Source organism: Hyperolius riggenbachi, chromosome 3, assembly GCF_040937935.1.
Source record: "Hyperolius riggenbachi isolate aHypRig1 chromosome 3, aHypRig1.pri, whole genome shotgun sequence".
Lineage (NCBI taxonomy): Eukaryota > Metazoa > Chordata > Amphibia > Anura > Hyperoliidae > Hyperolius > Hyperolius riggenbachi.
In genome coordinates this window covers 40,533,653-40,556,548 of record NC_090648.1, presented here as the reverse complement: position 1 = coordinate 40,556,548, position 22,896 = coordinate 40,533,653, and the positions used below count along the sequence as shown (strand labels likewise).

Genomic DNA, 22,896 nt, shown 5'->3' with positions numbered 1-22,896 from the left:
ATAGATCAGACAGGATGGAAAATGTAAAAGAGCATTCAGCATTGGCAAATCGACGGCCTACAGCTTTTTGCACTGCATCGAACAGTGCTACTCTGCAGTTCCATCGATTTTCAATACATTCCCCGATCTACTGGAAATTGATGTGTAGTGTATGGTAGGAATCCATTCCTTCTGAACCGATTCTTTTCAGGAAGGAATCGATTGTTTTAGAACATTGGGTGGAAATCTATAAATGTATCGCCAGCATTATGCCTCGTACACACGATGCAATTTTTCGTCATCGATTGATGGTCGAATCAATTATTTCCAACAGGTCCGGTCTGATTTCCCATCATTTTTATGATCGATTTTCTGATCACGTCTATACAAAATCAGAAAATTGATCGAAAATCTGATCCGACCTGTCGCAAATAGTCGATTCGACCCTCAATCTGACAGAAAATTGCATCGTGTGTACCAAGCATGAGTTATCCCCTTATGTAATTGAAATTGGTAAAAAAAAAAAAAAAAAATAAAAAAAAAATATATATATATATATATATATATACATACACAGTATATATGTATATGTATGTATGTATAAAATAATAATAATGATACTAACTCTCAGTATTACTTATCCCTCCAGGTGTGGGTTCTATGACATGGTCTCCGCTGGCCTGCGGTCTAATCACTGGAAAATATGCAGACACCATCCCCGAAAAATCTCGGGCTTCATACAAGGTAACATTGTCAGGCAGGAAGCACGCAGGACCAAAACGCAACACAGCATGTCACTGGGAACGCAGCTTAAAGGGAAGGTTCAGGGAATCTTTAAAAAAAATAAAAATCCTCATCCACTTACCTGGGGCTTCCTCCAGCCCGTGGCAGGCAGGAGGTGCCCTCGGCGCCGCTTCGCAGGCTGCCGGTGGTCTCCGGTGGCCGACCTGGCCAGGCCGGCGGCCAGGTCGGGCTCCTTCCGCGTTCCAAAATGCGCCTCACGGCGGCGCGCTGACGTCATCGGACGTCCTCCGGGCTTTACTGCGCAGGCTCAGAACTACTGAGCGGCGCCGAGGGCACCTCCTGCCTGCCACGGGCTGGAGGAAGCCCCAGGTAAGTGGATGAGGATTTTTATTTTTTTTAAAGATTCCCTGAACCTTCCCTTTAAAAGAAACATCCGAGGAAGTTTAAAAAAAAAAAAGGAACTACTTACCCGAGGCTTCCTCCAGCCCCTGGCAGCCGTCCTGTGCCCTCGCCACAGTTCCGCTCCCAGCCGGTGGCCGGGGCCCCTCCAGTGCGGATGCTGACCTTTCCAGGTCGGCATCTACTGTGCCTGCGTGAGAGCCGCTCATGGTCGTGCTGACGTCATCTGGAGTGTACTGCGAAGGCCCAGTAATTGTGCGCCTGCACAGTACACTCCAGGTGACGTCAGTGTGAGTGGCTCTCACGCAGGGGCTGGAGGAAGACTCGGGTAAGTAGATCTTTTTTTTTTTTTCCTCTGGCATTCCCTTTGAAGAGGAACCATAATAACATATAGTAGAATGCATTCAATTATACAGGTTCCCCCACTTTAACCTCTCTAGCGTTATGATTCCGTGCAGCGCACTGCCGCAGGAGGGTTGTTTTGACCTAATTTTTTTTTTCCATGTAGCTAGCCTATCGCTAGCTACATGATTCCCCCCTCCCTGCTCTCTCCCTCCCACCCTTCCGATTGCTGCCGGAAGACTTTAACGTCGCATTAAAACGCAACGTCCCACTGTGAATGCAGCCTTAACGGCACCTTCAGATTGATAAAGCAATTTTCTCTGTATAAAATTGATCTGACAATGATCGATGGCTTGTATAGATGGTCATTGGAAATTCCAGCTTGCATAAAATCTTATGCCAAGTGTGCATACTAGAACTGGGCCAATCACATGGCACTGCTGCTGATTTTGATTGGTTAAAGGCTGCTAACAATTTGCATGTAATTTGTGTCACATGACCCCCACCCTCTGGAACAGCTGTGAGCTCTAAAAACACCTCCCACAGGAAGCAGCTCCTTCATGGGCTGCTCCATCGTCACTCCTCCCCTTACATACCAACAGTGTCTGTACAGCCCTCAGCCCTGAACTACCAACCAAGGGATTATGTCCCGACCCCTCCGAGGGACAATCTTCCAATCTCTTCTTCTTTCCCACCTTTAAAGAGGAACTGTAGTGAAAATAACATAATTAATGTTATTTCCCCGGTGATCGTCGCTCTCCTCCGCTCTGGCCGGCATCCCCGCTCGCTCTGCCTTTAAGTGTCGGGTCCCGGCTTGATGACGTCATCAAGCCAGAACTTAGTGACAGTGCGAGCGGGGATGCCAGCCACAGCGGAGAGGGCTAGAGCTGCTCATTGCTGGAGCCTGGGAGGTGAGTAAAGGCAATACGGGGGACACCGGCTACACTGGGGACACCAAGCCTAGCTATCTATACTGGGGATCCGGCTGCCTGACCCCCTTCCCCCCCCCCCCCCTGCATGTAAAATGGCCTGGTCCTTAAGGGGGGTTAAGCAGCCGGGCCCCAGAGGGTTAACCACCTAACTCAATAGCGACAGTATATCTACGCCTAATGAGAGCACTGTTACCATTCCAGGGGCATAGATATATGTCTTCCGCCACGACAAAATAGGCTTTCTTTGGGCAGTACTTTTTGCTAAAAAAAATATTTATTAAAAATTATTTTATTTTAAATGCATTTTTTTATGCATTTTGCAGGGAAGAAGAAAAAAAAAACCTGAGACAATTCACTATTTCTCAGCTTTCAGCCATTGGGTATCATTCATAAAGCATTTCCGCATGCGGAAATGCTAAAAACAGCTGACTTTACCGACCACTCGGCAAAGTCAGCATTCATAAAGGCTCTTTCCGCATGAAAAAAATACATACCGAGCAGAGTGATAAATCACCGCCTTGTGCGGTGATTAACGGAACAAATGTAGCAAAATGTTAATTCATAAAGAATACCGCCAGCGGTGTCAGGTCGGGAAGTCCCGCTCCCTCTGATGTGGCGATACCAATGCAAGTGAATGGAGACACACAGACCTCCCAGGCAGCTGCAGCAGAGCGGAACACGGAGAAATGTATCAACTCGGCAGCTTCCGTGTCTCCGCCTGCCTACCGCCAGCCTAGTTCGGGGAATCTCCGCACTGCCACCGCACCTACACACTTCTTTATGAATGCCCACCCAGAAGTCTAAAGTACCGGTTGCGGAGAAGAACGGTGTTTTCCCGCACTACCGACAGCCTCTTTATGAATGATACCCATTGTAGTTTAAAAAATAAAATGTGCTATTGTGGATAAAACATAAGTATTTTATCTGCCCATTTGTCCCAGTTATTTTAATGTTTATATTGTGTCCATAGCACAATGTCTGTCAGTAATATTTTATTTGGAAATAAAGGTGTATTTTTTTTCTGTTTTGTGTTTTTTTTTAATACTATAATTATTGTTATAGTATTAAAAAAAAACACAAAACAAAAAAAAAATACACCTTTATTTCCAATAATTACAAGCCTTTATTTGCCTAATTTTTTTTAACAAGTGTTTTATTTTGGTAACTATGGGTTGGGGTGAAAGGAGTTAAAAAATAATAAAAATGTATTTCATTATTTCCATGTAAAAAAACCCCAAAAGTTTGCTTTCTTAAAACAGAAAGAATTTGCGATAATTCAGGTTGGCGTGAGCTTGAGATGTCTCCCAGAGCATCACTGCTGAATATATTATTTCCATGTGAAAGTGTATTATCTTGTATTTGGGTGTAGTTTTACTTTTTGTCCACAAGATGGTCTCCGTGTTCTATAAATAGACAACCAAGTGTTTACACACCACGTGTAAACACTTGGATCAGTCTATTTATAGAACACGGAGCACCATCTTTAGAGTTTTTGTTTTTTTTATCAGACCTGCCGAAACTCTGATTCATCACAGGCACCTTGATCGGGTTTGAGAACTACTGTTTCTCATTCTCCGATCACGGAGGGACAGGATTGCGGTGAATGAGAACGAGAGAGACGCGACGATCGTGAGCGGAGGCGGTAAGTAAACAGAGACACTTATCTATGCCCCTGTGCCTAAATGAAGTATACAGGGACGTAGATAAGCGTGGCAAGAGTAGGGAAGTGGTTACTATTATGTGTAATGCCTGGCAGATCTCCTGCTTTCTTTCAGCTGTTATGCCCCAATCTATCACCATCCTTCCTCACCGCTTGAACGGGAGGTGAGGAAATAATACCTCTCTGATTTCGGTTACACCCAGGCCTTGGAGGTGCATGGTATAGCAGCTAAGGCCTAGAAAGCCAGAGTACCACCAGAGGTCACCACTGAGGCTAGCAACACAGTTCAGTAGTATCACATACACAGATTCATAGTTCAGCAGTAACACACAGGTTATTACCTTAAAGGATACCTGAAGTGACATGTGACATGATGAGATAGACATGTGTATGTACAGTACCTAGCACACAAATAACTAGGCTGTGTTCCTTTTTTTCTTTCTCTGCCTGAAAGAGTTAAATATCAGGTATGTAAGTGGCTGACTCAGTCCTGACTCAGACAGGAAGTGACTACAGTGCGACCCTCACTGATCAGAAATTCTACCTATAAAACACTTTCCTAGCAGAAAATGGCTTCTGAGAGCAGGAAAGAGATAAAAAGGGGAATTTCTTATCAGTGAGGGTCACACTGTAGTCACTTCCTGTCTGAGTCAGGACTGAGTCAGCCACTTACATACCTGATATTTAACTCTTTCAGGCAGAGAAAAAAAAAGGAACACAGCCTAGTTATTTGTGTGCTCGGCACTGTACATACACATGTCTATCTCATCATGTCACATGTCACTTCGGGTATCCTTTAATTCAGAAGGATGAGGCTATCAACGTCGTGTGTTAGCAGTAGACAAGTCCATGGGTAACAAGTAATCCAAGCAGAAAGCAAAGGAGTATCCAGTAAACAAGCAAGGGTCAGTCCAGGCAGCAATCATGGGAAATCCAGTAACTTAACAGAGGTCGGTCCAGGCAGCAGGCAAAGGGTAATCCAGGAATCAAGCAGAGGTTAAATACAACAGAGTAGTCCAATACAAGCCGAGGTCAAGGTCCAGAATATCAACACAGGATTCAGAGTGCACACCCAGCAACTAGCCAAAGCTATGCTTATCACGGGCAGTGACTGGGAGCACTCTGCACATTTAAATAGCAATCATTCTCCAATCAGTAGCCGGCCACCTTCCGCTCAACCAATCACACAGCAAGGCATAATCAGTAAGGGATCAGCTGACACCGCTCCTGTCAGCTGAGCGGGTCAACTGACTATTGTTTACCCTTGTGGAGGACGTCCTGTGAACGCGCCCTCTGCCTATTAGTGTGTATGGACTGTGAGTCACCGGCAGGGCCGGCAGCAGGAAACAAGCGCCGAGACCCGGAAGTGGCAGCTCCAGCCCAAGTTTCGGCAGCGCTTTCAGCACCAACAGGTACATTCCTTACAGTATGTCATGTATATTACTGTTATTTTGCAAGTAAAGGCTTGTAATTAGTGACGGAACGCAAAACTGAAAAAAATACACCTTTATTTCCAAATTAAATATTGTCGCCAAACGTTGTACTAGGAACATAATTTAAACGTTGTAATAACCGGGATAAATGGGCAAATAAAATGTGTGGCTTTTATCCAGAGTATCATGTTTTTATTTTAAACTGAGAAATAATTACTTTTTTTTTTATTTTTTTTAGCAAAACATACCCCCAAAGAAAGCCTTATTGGTGGCATTTTGTTGTGATAAGTAGTGATAACATTATTGGGGAATGAATAGGATGAGCGCTGAAATGTGAAAATTGCGTTGGTGCAGAAGGGGAAAATTCCCTTAGTAGTGAACTGGTTAAAAGCCTCCATGTCCTTCTCACGTTAGGGGTGCTTTAAATGTTACGCTAGTTAAGGTAATAACTGACTAGTTGAACACTACATTCTGTGGTGACTGGATCTCTCTCACGTCTTTTTAGGGATATCACTGGTTGAAAGAGAAAGCTGGGAGTGAGGAAGGGAAGAAGCAGCACATGAAGGTGAAGGATCTACATCCTATGGCGGAGCGCCTGAACTGCACAGTCACCCAGCTGGCCATCGGTAAGGAGAGCAGCTAGGGACTCAGCCCTCTGTTCCTATGCAGAGGTTCGGGGGCTCAGCCCTCTGTTCCTATGCAGAGGTTCCAGGGGCTCAGCCCTCTGTTCCTATGCAGAGGTTCCGGGGCTCAGCCCTCTGTTCCTATGCAGAGGTTCCAAGGGCTCAGTCCTCTGTTCCTATGCAGAGGTTCCAGGGGCTCAGCCCTCTGTTCCTATCTAGAGGTTCCAGGGCTCAGCCCTCTGTTCCTATGCGGAGGTTGCAGGGGCTCAGTCCTCTGTTCCTATGCAGAGGTTCCAGTCGCTCAGTCCTCTGTTCCTATGCAGAGGTTCCAGGGGCTCAGTCCTCTGTTCCTATACAGAGGTTCCAGGGGCTCAGCCCTCTGTTCCTATGCAGAGGTTCCACGGGCTCAGTCCTCTGTTCCTATGCAGAGGTTCCAGGGGCTCAGCCCTCTGTTCCTATGCAGAGGTTCCACGGGCTCAGTCCTCTGTTCCTATGCAGAGGTTCCAGGGCTCAGCCCTCTGTTCCTATGCAGAGGTTCCACGGGCTCAGTCCTCTGTTCCTATGCAGAGGTTCCAGGGGCTCAGCCCTCTGTTCCTATGCAGAGGTTACGGGGGCTCAGCCCTCTGTTCCTATGCGGAGGTTCCAGGGGCTCAGCCCTCTGTTCCTATGCAGAGGTTACGGGGGTTCAGCCCTCTGTTCCTATGCAGAGGTTCCAGGGGCTCAGCCCTCTGTTCCTATGCAGAGGTTCCAGGGGCTCAGTCCTCTGTTCCTATGCGGAGGTTCCAGGGGCTCAGTCTTCTGTTCCTATGCAGAGGTTCCAGGGGTTGGTTCAGCCCTCTGTTCCTATACAGAGGTTCCAGGGGCTCAGCCCTCTGTTCCTATGCAGAGGTTTCGGGGGCTCAGCCCTCTGTTTCTATGCAGAAGTTCCAGGGGCTCAGTCCTCTGTTCCTATGCAGAGGTTCCAGGGGCTCAGCCCTCTGTTCCTATGCGGAAGTCAGGGGCTCAGTCTTCTGTTCCTATGCAGAGGTTCCAGGGCTCAGCCCTCTGTTCCTATACAGAGGTTCCAGGGGCTCAGCCCTCTGTTCCTATGCAGAGGTTACAGGGGCTCAGTCTTCTGTTCCTATGCACAGGTTCCAGGGGCTCAGTCTTCTGTTCCTATGCAGATTCCGGGGCTCATCCCTCTGTTCTTGCAGAGGTTCCTGCATGTTGTGACCACAGTTTTCTGTCTTCTCAGCGTGGTGCCTGCGCAGCGAGGGGGTGAGCTCTGTGCTGCTGGGGGTCTCCAACTGCGAGCAGCTCATCGAGAATCTGGGCTCTATCCAGGTGAGAGCGCATGCTTCCCATTGTGGCTGGGGTGTTGTCCTTTTAAAGAATTAATATTGAAAAAAAGTAACACTACACAAAATATTTGTATGCATCCATATAAAATATACATTGGTCCCACGGATAAAAGCACCATAAATGACTTTTTTTTCCCTATGTTGCTGTCACTTACAATAAATTTGTAAAATTTGTAAAGACTATTTCTCCTTCTGCCCCTCCCCCCTTCCTTTTGGAACCCCTATTGTCCCAACACTGCTATGACCTTTGCACAGATGACAGAGAGTCTTTAAAGGGTCCATGATCAGACGAATAAAATGGAAATCTGAACTTACCTCGGGCTTCCTCCAGCCTCCTCTGTAGCCTGCAAGGTCCCTTAGTGTCCGCTGGGTCTCCCCCATGGTCCTACTGGCAGCTCCGTTAGGTGCACGACTACAGCCAAAGTCAGGCGTAACTGTGCATGCATGGCCTTTCTACGCACCTGGCTCAATCACGCAGACATTGCTGTGAGCATTGTGCACAAGCACGGTTCTCGAAAGACTGAACCATGCATGCGCAGGATGATTACGGCGACGGGCGCAGGATCGAGCCAGGTGCGTGGATGGGCCACACATGCACAGTTGTGCAGGACTTTGGCTGAAGTCTCAAACCTAACGGAGCCACCATCGAGGCTACAGGGGGCTGGAGGAAGCTCCAAGTAAGTTCAGATTTCCATTTTATTCCTCTGCACAGGGTCCCTTAAAGAGAATCTGTATTGTTAAAATCGCACAAAAGTAAACATACCAGAGTATTAGGGGACATCTCCTATTACCCTCTGTCACAATTTCGCCGCTCCCCGCCGCATTAAAAGTGGTTAAAAACAGTTTTAAAAAGTTTGTTTATAAACAAACAAAATGGCCACCAAAACAGGAAGTAGGTTGATGTACAGTATGTCCACACATAGAAAATACATCCATACACAAGCAGGCTGTATACACCCTTCCTTTTGAATCTCAAGAGATCATTTGTGTGTTTCTTTCACCCTGTTCTCATGCACTGAAGTTTCAGGCTGCTCGTTTCTTCCTGCAAACAGCTTTGCCCTTGTCTGAATTTCCTCAGTATGTGAAAGCCCAGCCAGCTCAGAGGACCATTTATCCAGCTTGTAAAAGATAAGAGAGAAGAGAGAAGCTACTCTAATCTAAATATCACACAGGCAGTGTGCAGAGAGGGGCCTGAAAGGGGGAGTTCATAGCAGAACCACAACACTGAAGAACTTGGCAGCCTTCCAGACACAGGCCGACAAGTCTGACAGGGGAAAGATACATTGATTTATTACAGAGACTGTGATAGTACAAAGTGCTGCAGTAAGCCAGAACACATTAGAATAGCTTTTGGAACTTGTAGGATGATAAAAAACAGGATGCAATTTTTGTTACGGAGTCTCTTTAAGGACTTACAGGTAATTGGCCAGCCAACTTGTCAATCAAGGTGGTTCCCATTACTGTCCTATAGTGCAGATTCCAGCACTGGCCTAGTTTAGGAGATCCAGCAGGAAACCTCATAGGGAAATCCCGCTAAAGTTATTCGGTGGATGGCTCCCTCTCGAACTGCTGTGTTTCTGATAGATTGTATTAAACTATGCCTACAGTATTCAGCTAATCACGACACCTCATGCTGTAGGGTGCTGTGATTGGAGAACTGTTCCCTACAAGGATTCCTGCTAAGTTTTCTAAACTAGACAAACACCCAGGTTCCACATAAGAGCTTGACATGGTAACCATCGTGGAGGAGGCATCATGAACATATTCAGCAGATAAAGAGTGATGTCAAAAGAGTGGAAGAGACCTAAAGAAGAGTAGGACAGGTGACCAGTACCAGACCTCCTGGGTAGGGAGGTCTACTGGTTTCTCCACACAGACCTTGAAACTCATAGCCAAAATAATCCTTAAGAGGTTACTACAGCAGTTTCCAAGGAATTTTTATTCACTTCCTGTCCTGACAGGAAGTAGATAATTCTCTTTGACAGGAACAGAGATGACCGCAAATAACAAGGGTTAGAACTGTATCAATTTCTGACCACAAGCCTACCAAGGTTAAAGTGAACCAGAGACGAAGCACCCTCATGTATTTTACCATATATATCAGTGGGAACATTAGAGAAAACACCTACCATGCTTTCTGTTTCATCCTCACTGCTAAAAGTGTCTGTTAGCAGCTGTGATAAGAATCTCCATCTGAGCATTCAGTCTGGCTTTGCAGGGAATAATTATAGCTGAGTCATTATAGCAGAGCCACAAGGGGGCAGGCTTGGGCTTGAGAAGACACCAGAGAAGACAGTCTCAGCTATAATCTTTCGGTTGCAAAGCTAGACTGAGTGCTCAGTCGGGGATTCTTATCAGAGGTGATAACAGGCAGATTAAACAGAGAACACTGAAAGAAAGAGCAGATTAGGTGTTTACTGTCATGTTCCCACTGATTTATAAGGTAAAATACAAGAGGGTGCTTCATCTCTGGTTCTCTGACCTGAGACAATTTGGAGAAAAGGTTTTTCACTTTTCTCCCCTGGTAAGTAAAAAAAACGTTTGTCCATTCATGTCAGGTACAGAATCCATAGATATCCCATCGATAGGGAGTGAGGTAAAAATCTCCCCTTCAGAGACTAACTGGAGCAAAAGTTCATAAAAGGTTCTAATCAATTTTCATATTCTCCAAAACTATTTTTTTCCCCTTGGAGAACGATTTTAACCATCAGTCTTCATGAGATTACCATATAGGATCTTCAGATATGATTGGACCACACCCAGGCTCATCCATTTTCCTTCTTTTTTTTTTTTTTTTTTTTTTTTGCAGATTCTAGGACAGATGACCCCGCCAATCATAACTGAAATTGACCAGATTTTGGGCAACAAACCTAATATAAAGAAGGACTCTCGTGCATGAGGAGCACCTAGGAAGCGCCATGTGTCCTCGGAGATAAAGGAGAAGAAGGACATATGAATTTACGCTCACCTTGTGCATGGTTCCCCCACTCTGGCAGTGCTGAGAGAGTGAGAGAACATTTAACCAGCAATAAGGGGAGGATAATCAGCTGCCTGCTTAGTACTCTGGGGTCAGTACATGCATTACTCCATGTCACCCTGAAAGGGGAGGGGCAAAGGTTTCAGGACGTAACTAGCGCGGTGGAGAGAAATGGACAAGATTGGACAAGCTTTAGTGCGAGCAGGAGCCCCATGTAGTCTACTTTTATGGTGTCCTCAGTACAGGGGACAGAAGTAATGGCTTTCAGTAATCTGTGTCACACACAGATTCAGTTGTAGGTGGACACAGGGGGCCTAAACTACCCACTTGCTTTTATCTCAGGCACTCTGGTGGCAAGATCTCTGCACCTGAGTTCTCACAGCCACCCACCTATCACAGCCTCTGCTACGGCTTACTCATGCCATAGCCTCCTGCTATTAGTGTCATCCCGCAGGAGGAGGGACTAACACACAACTACCTTCTGTCTGTGTCATCCTGCAGGAGGAGGGACTAACACACAACTACCTTCTGTCTGTGTCATCCTGCAGGAGGAGGGACAGACTCCAAATTTCCTTCTGTCTGTGTAACCCTGCAGGAGGAGGGACAGACTCATAGTTTTCTGCCATTAGTGTCATCCTGCAGGAGGACGGACTAAGAACTACCTTCTGTCTGTGTCACCCTGCAGGAGGTGGCAGACGCACAGCTCCCTTCTGTCTTTGTCACCCTGCAGGAGGAAGGACAGACTCACAGCTCCCTTCTGTCTGTGTCACCCTGCAGGAGGAGGGACAGACTCACAGCTCCCTTCTGTCTGTGTCACCCTGCAGGAGGAGGGACATAATCACTGCTCCCTTCTGTCTGTGTCACCCTGCAGGAGAAGGGGCAGACTCACAGCTTCCTTCTGTCTGTGTCACCCTGCAGGAGGAGGGGCATACTCACAGCTCCCTTCTGCCTATGTCACCCTGCAGGAGGAGAGGCAGACTCACAGCTCCCTTCTGTCTGTGTCACCCTGCAGGAGGAGGGGCAGACTCACAGCTCCCTTCTGTCTGTGTCACCCTGCAGGAGGAGGGGCAGACTCACAGCTCTCTTCTGTCTGTGTCACCCTGCAGGAGGAGGGACAGACTCAGAACTCACTGATTCAGTTTAGGTGGCAGACTCAGAACTCCTGGCTGTATCACTCTGTAGGAGGAGGGGCAGACACACAGTTCCCTTTTGTCTTTGTCACCCTGCAGAAGTAGGGACAGACTCATTTGTTAATGTCATTATGTAGGAGGAGGGACAGACTTATAACTCCCTTATGTGTCAACTTGCATGAAAAGGGTCAGACTTTTAGTTCCAGTCTGTCTGCGTCACCCTGCAGCAGGAGGGGCAGACTCACCGTTTCCTTCTGTCTGTGTAACCCTGCAGGAGGGAGGACAGTCTCACAGCTCCCTTCTGTGTCACCCTGCAGGAGGAGGGGCAGACTCACAGTTCCTTTCTGTCTGTGTCACCCTGCAGGAGGAGGGGCAGACTCACAGCTCCCTTCTGTTTGTGTCACCCTGCAGGAGGAGGGGCAGACTCACAGCTCCCTTCTGTCCGTGTCACCCTGCAGGAGGAGGGACAGACTCACAGCTCTCTTCTGCCTGTGTCACCCTGCAGGACGAGGAGCAGACTCACAGCTCCCTTCTGTCTGTGTCACCCTGGAGGAGGAGGGACAGACTCACAGCTTCCTTCTGTCTGTGTCACCCTGCAGTAGGAGGGCCAGACTCACAGCTCCCTTCTGTCTGTGTCACCCTGCAGGGGGAGGGGCTGACTCACCGCTCCCTTCTGTCTGTGTCACCCTGCAGGAGGAGGGGCAGGCTCACAGCTCCCTTCTGTCTGTGTCACCCTGCAGTAGGAGGGACGGACTCACAGCTTCCTTCTGTCTGTGTCACCCTGCAGGAGGAGGGGCTGAATCACAGCTCCCTTCTGTCTGTCACCCTGCAGGAGGAGGGGCTGAATCACAGCTCCCTTCTGTCTGTGTCACCCTGCAGGAGGAGGGGCAGAGACAGGCGCATAGATCCCTTCTGTCCGTGTCATTGTGTGTCACCTTACAGTTAGAGGGAGAGACTCGTAGCTTCCTTTTACCTGAGCAGGATTGGCACAATGTCAGCACCATATGACGAATTTGCATCTGCCTCCATGTACAATGTCGTGTCTGTACCAATCGCCAGCTCTTGTGGGTATTTCATAAAGTGGACCTGTATGTTCATGTAATGTTAACTCAGAATGGATTACATCATTAAATATGGATCTCGTCACCACCGAAATGCATGTTCACATCCGCACAAGTGTCAGTAGTTGTATTAAAATCGGCAGTGCTTGCTCTGAGTCTGTGTCGTTGCTTGCTGAAATTGTGTCATTACTACAAGAAATGTCAACCTTGCACTTCACTAATGGACAAAGGAAGTGAGAGGGACTTGGAGGCTGCCATATTGATTTCCTTTTCAACAATACCAGTGACCTTACAGTCCTCCCAATGTGTGTATCAGCAGTGTCTGAGGCCGGGTGCACACATGGCAGAAACGCTAGCGTAGCGGGAAACGCTGCGTTTTATGCGGCAATGTTAGTCTATGGGACGCAGAAGAAGCTGCGTTGCACTGCGTTTTTACAGAATGTGTTTATTATTCAGGATGGCTGCCAAAACGCACATAATGAAAGTCTATGGTAACGCATATGCATTGACAGAGGCGCTATACGTGTTGTTTGACAGCTACTGTTTTTGTCCCCACCTATTGCCTGAGGAAGCGGGCTTTGACCTGCGAAACGCGTTGCATCTATTGGGGTACCAATAAAGTAGTTTTTATGCCAGACAGTTGTCTAGTCTGCTCTTTAGAGGTAAGTCCACCGCTACCTCCCAGCATATTTTAAAAATTGTAATAATTGTTTTTATCCTGCTGGCGCCTCTGTTTACCCACAAGTGCATATGCATAGCGTTTTTTTCAATGCGTTTTTGATTAAAATATAAATATCTCTGATGTGTTTCGCTTCCTGTTGTCTTCCTAGTGATTTGCATAAATTTATATAAAAAAAAAATGCATATGCATTTTACATTAGCGAGTCGCAAACGCATTAAAACACACGAAAAACGCATCTCCATAAGAAAAAACACACCAAAAAAAGCAAAAGAAAATTGCAAACGCACCATCCTAAAACGCTACTTTTTCACGCTACGTCATATGTGAACCCAGCCTGAATCACACACCTGAAACAAGCATGCGGCAAATGCAGTCAAATGTAAAAGAAATCTTAGGCTAGGTGCTCACTTAGCAGAAACGCTAACGTTAAAAAAACGCTAATGCAAATGCACCAAACATGCACACAAAAAAAATATGCACATGACATAAAACGCAGCCGTTCATGTTATGTTATTTCTGCACCTACCCTTAGAGGACAACTGTAGCGAGAGGTAGGTGGAGGATGTCATAATTATTTCCTGTTAAACAATACCAGTTGCTTGGCAGCCCTGCTGATCTATTTGGCTGCAGTAGTGTCTGAATCACACCAGAAACAAGCATGCAGCTAATCTTGTCAGATCTGCCGATAATGTCAGAAACTCCTGATCTGCTGCATGCTTGTTCAGGGTCTATGGCTAAAAGTATTAGAGGCAGAGGATCAGCAGGATAGCCAGGCAACTGGTATTGCTAAAAAGGAAATACATATGGCAGCCTCCACATTCCTTTCGCTACAGTTGTCTTTTTAGGTAAGACATATGGAAGCTGCCATATTGATTTGCTTTTAAACAATATCAGTTGCCTGGCAGCCCTGCTCATGTCTTTGGCTGCAGTAGTGTCTGAATCACACCAGAAACAAGCATGCAGCTAATCTTGTCAGATTTTTATCAGAAACATCTGATCTGCATGCTTGTTCAGGGTCTAGGTGCTTTGAAAAGCGCTTTAGAAACGTTATTGTGCTGTATTGTCTGTGGCTAAAATTATTAACGGCAGAGGATCAGCAGGATAGCCAAGCAATCTGAATTGTTTTAAAGGAAATACATATATTGGCCTCCATATGTCTTTCACAGTTTCCATTTAAAGGACAACTGAAGGATATGGAGGCTGCCATAATTATTTCATTTGAAGCAATACCAGTTGCCTGGCAGACCTGCTGATCTATTTGGCTGCAGTAGTGTCTGAATAACACCAGAAACAAGCATGCAGCTAGTCTTGTCAGATCTGACAATAATGTCAGAAACACCTGATCTTCTGCATGCTTGTTCAGGGTTTATGGCTAAAAGTATTCGAGGCAGAGGATCAGCATGGCTGCCAGGCAACTGGTATTGTTTAAAAGGAAATAAATATGGCAGCCTCCACATACCTCTCACTTCAGCTGTCATTTTAAGTCAAACATCTGATCTCCATGTTCGTTCAGGGTCTCTGACTAAATGTATTAGAGACAGAGAATCAGAAGGAGAGGATAGTGAGGGAGCCTACAGACCTCATGGGGCTGGAGGAAACCCCAGGTAAGTATAAATGCACCTGATTAGCTCATCTCTGGTACACTTTAAAGTGGATCTGAGATGAAAAACTTACTAAAGCAAGTAACTATACATCTTATCCAAAGTTTAGATGGTTTACACAGCAAATTTAGCTGCAAACAGCTTCAACAGTATATGATTATTTCTTCCTGTGATAACATGAGAGCAGCCATACTCTGATTGTCATCATTACACACAGGCAAGCTGCTCTGCATCTCCACCCCTCACCCTGTGAAAACTCCACTCCCCTCTCCTCCTCCTTGCCTCTGAAGTCTCTGGCTAGTAATGCCGCCTCCTCTTTCCCAGACTGAGCTCCCATGAGCACTTGCTACATGGGACTCAGAATGCCTAGCCCTAGGCTCTAGAGGAGCTGTGGGTGCGGCTTGTTTAGTTTATAGGGAATTACGGTATTAATACAAAAAAAACAAGTATTTGGCTTGAGGAATGCCCTATAAACTATATGATCCCTGTAAGAAAAAAAGGGGGATGTAGTACTCATTTTAAAACACTAGGTGGAAGCAGATAAATGCAAACAAAGCAACAAGAAAATACAGCACAGCACACAGTGCATTTAAAGGCCAATACATACCATACTTGTCTATGTGGAAAAAGCATGCAATTCTCCTCATGCACCAAAGTGCGTTTACAGTTTTTTGTATTCTTTTGGGAACAAACTTTCCTGCTTGTGTTGGTATGTGAAAATTTGCATTGCGTCTTTACAGTGAATATCAATGTAGCTAACTTCCATGACAATACGTATACACCTAATTCACTTCAAACTCGCATGCAAACTTTCACTTGATATGGAAAACTGAATCGCGCATGCAAATTCGAACAAAATCAGTAATACAACGTAATGCTATGAACATATATCGCATCTGCTCACCGCATTTTCACAGATCACACAATTATTATTATTGATTTATAGAGCGCCAAGATATTCCGTGGCGCTGTACAAAGTAAGAAACGAACATGGGGTACATAATACAGACAATGGTGTACACCAATATACAGAATATATAATTGGTGGCAAAATACAAAAACGATACAAAATACAGAATACAAGATGATGATGATAAAATGTATAAAGATTTTCAGGACACAAAAGGTGAAGAGAGCCCTGCCCCTGTGAGCTTACAATCTAAAGCAAGGGTCAGGGACATTTTTGGCTGAGAGAGCCATAAACGCCACATATTTTAAAAGGTAATTCCGTGAGAGCCATACATTGGCCTCGATTCATAAAGCATTCCCGCATTCGGAAATGCAGAAAACCGCTCACTTTACCGACCACACAGCAAAATATGTATTCATAAAGGCTTTTTCCGCATGAAAAGCCGACATTCGCGAGCAGAGTGATCAATCACCGCCTTGCGCGATGATTATCATAGCAAAAGTAACAAGTAGTCAATTCATAAAGATTAGAGGTAGCGGTATGCGGACGGGTATTACCGCTACCTCTGATGTGGCGAGAAGCGTGCGGAATCCGTTGCAGTGAATGGGACAGACCTCCCAAGCAGCTGCAGAGAGAACACCGCACGGAGGGACTCCGCCTGCTTCTCCTGTTTCCGCATGTCTCCCGACAGCCTAACGCCTGCCTACAGCGGAATATCTCCGCACGCCTGTCACAAGTAGCAAATTTTTTATGAATTACCACCCTGAAGGCGGAAATACCGACAGCGGTGTTTCCCCGCTCGACGTTACCTTCCCGACAGCACTTTTATGAATCGAGGCCAATATGTTTTAAACTGGGACAGTGCACATGTGCAGCAGAGGGCTCACGTCCCTGTTGCTATGGAGATGCGTACACAGTTGAACCGCCAGGCAGCGGAAGTGTTAGACACGTCTTCAGCTTCTCTTGGGTTTCAGCAACATCAGCAATTTTCCCGAGAACCAGACAGGAGAAATACTGACTAACAGCTTGTACAATTAGCTAGCTGACTTGGGGGTTGATTCACTTTGTAGGGCGAGATCCCCGCACTTTGATTGGCCCAATAGGCTGCCTCTTACTTGACAGGCAGCTTATTGGGCCAATCAAAGTGGGCGGATCTCGTCCTACAAAGTCACTGGACCTGACAGGGTCCAGGGTGGGACAATTGGAGCAGCCGTTCGTTTTGAGGGAGCGCGAGTAAGTTAGTAGTGCATGCTACAGCATGAAAATTGTATTTGTGCTGCCACACTACACTAAGGCCCCGTTTACACTTAATCAGTTGGTAAGCTTTTTTTCTTCTGCATAGCAGTGCATTGTGAAAAAGATTTCAGTTAAAGGAGAACTGTAGTGAGAGGGATATGGAGGCTGCCATATTTAGTTCCTTTTAAGCAATACCAGTTGCCTGGCAGCCCTGATGGTCTATTTGCCTAAAGAAGTGTCTGAATCACACCAGAAACCAGCATGCAGCTAATCTTGTCATATCTGTCTAAATTTGTCAGAAACACCTGATCTGCTGCATGCTTGTTCAGGGCCTATGGTTACAGGCAGAGGATTAGCTGAATAGCCAGGCAACTGGTATTGCTTAAAAGGAAATAAATATGGCAGCCTCCATATACCTCTCACTACAGTTCTCCTTTAAAACGCGTTAAAGAGAAACTCCGACCAATTGAACTTCATCCCAATCAGTAGCTGATACCCCCTTTTACATGAGAAATCTATTCCTTTTCACAAACAGACCATTAGGAGGCGCTGTATGACTGATATTGTGGTGAAACCCCTTCCACAAAGAAATTCTGAGTACGTACTCTTGGCAGTTTCCTGTCTATGAACCTTGCTGCATTGTGGGAAATAGCTGTTTACAGCTGTTTCCAACTGCTAAAAAAGCATGCAGCAGCTACATCACCTGCCAACAGTAAAAATGTCACCATGTGATAAATGTCAGAATATAAATCAGGGATTTAAAAGATTTTACAATGGGCAAACACTGACTAAATCATTTATACATAATTATTGTAAAAATGAAGCACTTTTTTATAACATTATTTTTACTGGAGTGTCTGCATATCTCTCCAGGAACTTTAAAGCTCTGTGTGTAACCCTTCCAATTCTGGTCTAGTAAAAAAAGAAATGCTGGTTGCATATAATATACTGTAAATAATGTTTTAGAGCAAAGTTGAAATGCAGGGTTATATTCCGCTTTAAAGGGAAGGTTCAGGGAGGGTGGGTAAAAAATAAAAATCAAATTCCACTTACCTGGGGCTTCCTCCAGCCCGTGGCAGGCAGGAGGTGCCCTCGCCGCCGCTCCGCAGGCTCCCGGTGGTCTCCGGTGGCGCGCCCGACCTGGCCAGGCCGGCTGCCAGGTCGGGCTCTTCTGCGCTCCAAGGCCCGGAACTTCTGCGTCCCACGCCGGCGCGCTGACGTCATCGGACGTCCTCCGGGCTCTACTGCGCATGCGCAGAACTACTGCGCATGCGCAGCAGAGCTCGGAGGACGTCTGATGACGTCAGCGCGCCGGCGTGGGACGCAGAAGTTCCGGGCCTTGGAGCGCAGAAGAGCCCGACCTGGCAGCCGGCCTGGCCAGGTCGGGCGCGCCACCGGAGACCACCGGGAGCCTGCGGAGCGGCGGCGAGGGCACCTCCTGCCTGCCACGGGCTGGAGGAAGCCCCAGGTAAGTGGAATTTGATTTTTATTTTTTACCCACCCTCCCTGAACCTTCCCTTTAAAGAGAACCCGAGGTGGGTTTGAAGAATATTATCTGCATACAGAGGCTGGATCTGCCTATCCAGCCCAGCCTCTGTTGCTATCCCAAAACCCCCTAAGGTCCCCCTGCACTCTGCAATCCCTCATAAATCACAGCCACGCTGCTGACAAACAGCTTGTCAGAGCTGGCTGTGTTTATCTCTGTAGTGCCAGTCTGCTGCTCTCCCCGCCTCCTGCAGAACTCCAGTCCCCGCCTGCATCCCTTCCCTCCCTGCTGATTGGAGGGAAGGGACGTGGACAGGGACCGGAGCTATGCAGGAGGCGGGGGAGCAGCTGAGACTGACACTACAGATGTAAACACAGCCTCACAGCATGGCTGTGATTTATGAGGGATTGCAGAGTGCAGGGGGACCTTAGTGGGGTTTGGGATAGCAACAGAGGCTGGGCTGTATAGGCAGATCCAGCCTCTATATGCAGATAACATTCTTTAAACACACCTCGGGTTCTCTTTAAGCTAAGTACACAAATGCAAGAATTGTCCATCAGAGAACGATGTTGGGCAGACACATCTCTAGTCTTGTGGCTAGCGATGTGCTCTGCTGCTATGGAGAGGGGGCGGAGGGAAGAGGATCAGCCAATGAAGGAACAGGTTCAATTGGTCCGCAAGGCTAGTAAAAACCATTGAGACAGGGCGGATCTTTAAAGAGGAACTGTCGCGAAAATCTTAAAATTTAAAACACATACAAATAAGAAGTACATTTCTCCCAGAGTAAAAGCAGCCGTAAATTACTTCTCTCCTATGTTGTTGTCACTTACAATGAGAAGTAGAAATCTGTCATTACTGACAGATTTTGGACTAGCCCATCTTCTCATAGGGGGGGTTCTTAGGGTTTTCTTAATGAATGGCAGTTGCTCCGTCCAACTGTCAAAATAGTGTACAGCGAGCAGGGAGGCTGGCCAGCATCTTTGTGTAAATCTTTTTCATGGAATAGCTTTATAAAGAATAAAGGCCATGCTTAGAATCCCCTATGGAGGGATGGACTAGCCCAAAACCTGTCAGTTCTGTCAGATTTCTACTACCCACTGTGAGTGACAGCAACATAGGAAAGAAGTAATTTATGGCTCATTTTACTCTGGGAGAAATGTACTTCTTATTTGTATGTGTTTTAAATGTTAAGATTTTCGCGACAGTTCCTCTTTAACGATGCCGAAACAATATTGATCAGTGGTCGCTGTATACACATAACGATCAGCGGCTGAAATCGCCCTTATTGCTCGTTTCAAACGATGGTTATCGCAAGTGTGTACGTAACTTAAGGATGAGTCTCAACTGCGATTCCACGAGACTTCAGATGTGATATCACAGCCCAAATTGGGGGGGAGGACACGGGACGTTTGGTAGCATTTTGTTCACATCCCGCATTAGAGTCCCCGTAGCTGTGCATGGTATGGCCAGAGGGATTTGCTTGTGTTCTCACATTGAAGCAAGCGCAGGAGTGCAAGGGGGAACGCAGCCTAATATTGCCAGTCGCCTGGCTGCTGTGCTGATGCCCCGCCTCTAATACTATGAGGGCCCTGTCACACTTCCTGCGGTCCGGCACACAAATACGCCACTTCCTGTCGCAGAAGCAGTGATAGTCCTATGCATTACTAAGCCGTAGTGTGCACAAGCAAAGTGCTCATAGTGTGTCTACAGCCTAATGGGATTTTTGTGTGGCCCACTGACTAAGAGCTGGTCCACACTAGGTCCGGAAACGTATCCGTGGCTGCGTTTTTCAAACCTGATGAAAAACGGAGTCCCGGATACTAATGTTTAAAATAGCAGCCAGCCTCACCCAAGTAAAAAACGGATCCGTCTGCATTTGCGGGGACCCGTTTTCAAAACCTGAACGGAAGGTCCGGACCTGCTGCATTTTCACGCAACGGATCAGGACCACGGATACACGCAGGGGTAGTGAAAGCAATGAGAAAACGCATCTCCAGCTCCACAGGCAAAAAACGGATGTGAAAACGGATAGCCTGAGCTTTATGATTGGCCCCAAAAATCCTCCCACTCCTTCCTAATGATGGAGACGTTTTCTGTCAGGGAAAAACCTGAACGGAAACTGATGCAAAACTGATGCAAAACTGATGCACTTTTATCAATTTGCAGTACGGTGGGTACTTCCCCTGATCCAGACTGCAGTGTCCGTCCTGCAACCGGGTCTAGTGTGCACCCAGCCTTACACTGTGTGCAATTCCATATACTTTTTCTGCTATGCGGCAAAACACATGCGATTCAAATCAGATAAGTTTGCTCATGCCTGACGTTCAAGCATAGCGCAAACTAAGCCTTTTTCAGATAAGAAAATTCATAGCCGCTTGCAAATTGCAGTAGAAAAAGACTTCTTAAAAGACAATTGAAGTGAGAAGAATATGGAGGCTTCCATATTTATTTCCTGTTAAACAATACCAGTTGCCTGGCAGCCCTGGTGATTTATTTGGCTGCAGTCATGTCTGAATCACACCAGGAACAAGCATGCAGCTAATCTTGTCAGAGCTGAAAATGTCAGAACCATCTGATCTGCTGCATGCTTGTTCAGGGTTTATGGCTGAAAGTATTGGAGGCAGAGGATCAGCAGGACAGCCAGGCAACTGGTATTGTTTAAAATGAAATAAATATGGCAGCCTCCAAATCCCTGTCGCTTCATTCGTCCTTTAATAATATTAAACTACTATTACAAGCGGAGTTCCTGTTAAACTCCCTCAGTGCACGCATCGGCTGCTCTGGCCAAGTGCTTCCTATAATAGTAGAAATAGCAGATGGAATCTTTTGTCCGGGAATCACAGAATGAGCTTATTGTGAGCCATTGTTCTGCTGAGTGTTGTTTTCTGACATTCCTGTTTCGTTTCCAAGTGTTATTCACTTTCTTCCTGTAACTCGCTCCAGCGTGCCTCTGTGCTGAACTCCTACGCTCCAACTCTCATGCTCTCACTCTGGCCCGCCCCTCCGCTGTCTGCGGGAAACCCCTTTTTGTGGCACCCCAAGGAGACGGATGTGGACGTGCTATATATGGAGTACGGCAGACTACAACCCACGCTCCGATTCCCCCCCCTCCAATCACTCAACACAACATTACCTCATCTTCCTGTCACCTGCCAGAGAGGAATGTCAGGTTATGTTAACCCCTCGTCTATCACGCAGCTCAGTTATACAGTGCGTTGCAAAAGTATTCGGCCCCCTTGAAGTTTTCCACATTTTGTCACATTACTGCCACAATTTTATTGGAATTCCACGTGAAAGACCAATACAAAGTGGTGTACATGTGAGAAGTGGAACGAAAATCATACATCATTCCAAACATTTTTTACAAATAAATAACTGCAAAGTGGGGTGTGCGTAATTATTCAGCCCCCTGAGTCAATACTTTGTAGAACCACCTTTTGCTGCAATTACAGCTGCCAGTCTTTTAGGGTATGTCTCTACCAGCTTTGCACATCTAGAGACTGAAATCCTTGCCCATTCTTCTTTGCAAAACAGGTCCAGCTCAGTCAGATTAGATGGACAGCGTTTGTGAACAGCAGTTTTCAGATCTTGCCACAGATTGTCGATTGGATTTAGATCTGGACTTTGACTGGGTCATTCTAACACATAGATATGATACGAATACTTTTGCAACCCACTGTATATCACCACCTTTCTGAGCTGCTGCCGGTTACTTACCTGTTCCAGGCTAGTGTCGCTGAGGGCCAATTTCTACTGTCTTGCATGTGGTTTGAGTACAGTTGCGGACATGCAATTTTACTGCAAATCTATTAAAATGCATGCGTTTTTATGCGCATTTTTAATAAGAATTTTTGCATTCGAGTTTTAATTTCCATGGCAACATGACATCTCTGTGACTACACGAGACACACGGAACAGTTGAAAATGAGACGTGTCCTGTTGAAAAGGGCACACGATAAAATAGCAGATGCTAGGGTCACTGGCTATTCAAACTGCTGCTACAAACAGCTGGTGCAAAGTGTTAGACATGGGGGGGTGGGTCTTTAGTGTTAAGAGTGGCGCGGGTGTCCTTAGTGTTAGACATTTGGGGAAGGGGGGGTCGGTTAAGGTTAGGCACCACCGAATAAGTGGTGAGTTAAGGTTAGACACTACCATGGGGGGGTTCTTAGGATTATGCAGCACCGGGAAGGGGGGTGAGTTAAGGTTAGGCACCACCAGGGGGGTTTTACGGTTAGGCACCACCAGGAAGGGGGGTTTAAGGTTAGGCACAACCAGGGGGGTAGGCACCACCAGGAAGGGGGGTTAAGGTTAGGCACAACTAGGGGGTAGGCACAACCAGGGGGTAGGCACCACCAGGAAGG

The 22,896-nt window shown here is 46.5% G+C and overlaps 1 protein-coding gene across 5 annotated transcripts in view; it reads left to right on the top strand.

Annotated features, from left to right (window-relative positions):
- KCNAB3 (potassium voltage-gated channel subfamily A regulatory beta subunit 3) overlaps positions 1–12,775 on the top strand; it is a 169,639-nt gene extending 156,864 nt beyond the window's left edge. For all 5 annotated transcript variants that reach the window (XM_068274011.1, XM_068274012.1, XM_068274015.1 and 2 more), the window contains exons 11-14: positions 629–723; positions 5,995–6,115; positions 7,347–7,435; positions 10,262–12,775. In XM_068274011.1, the coding sequence (XP_068130112.1) occupies positions 629–723; positions 5,995–6,115; positions 7,347–7,435; positions 10,262–10,351 (395 nt within the window). In that variant the 3' untranslated portion in view covers positions 10,352–12,775. The remainder of the gene's footprint in view (positions 1–628; positions 724–5,994; positions 6,116–7,346; positions 7,436–10,261) is intronic.
- Positions 12,776–22,896: the final 10,121 nt, after the last annotated feature.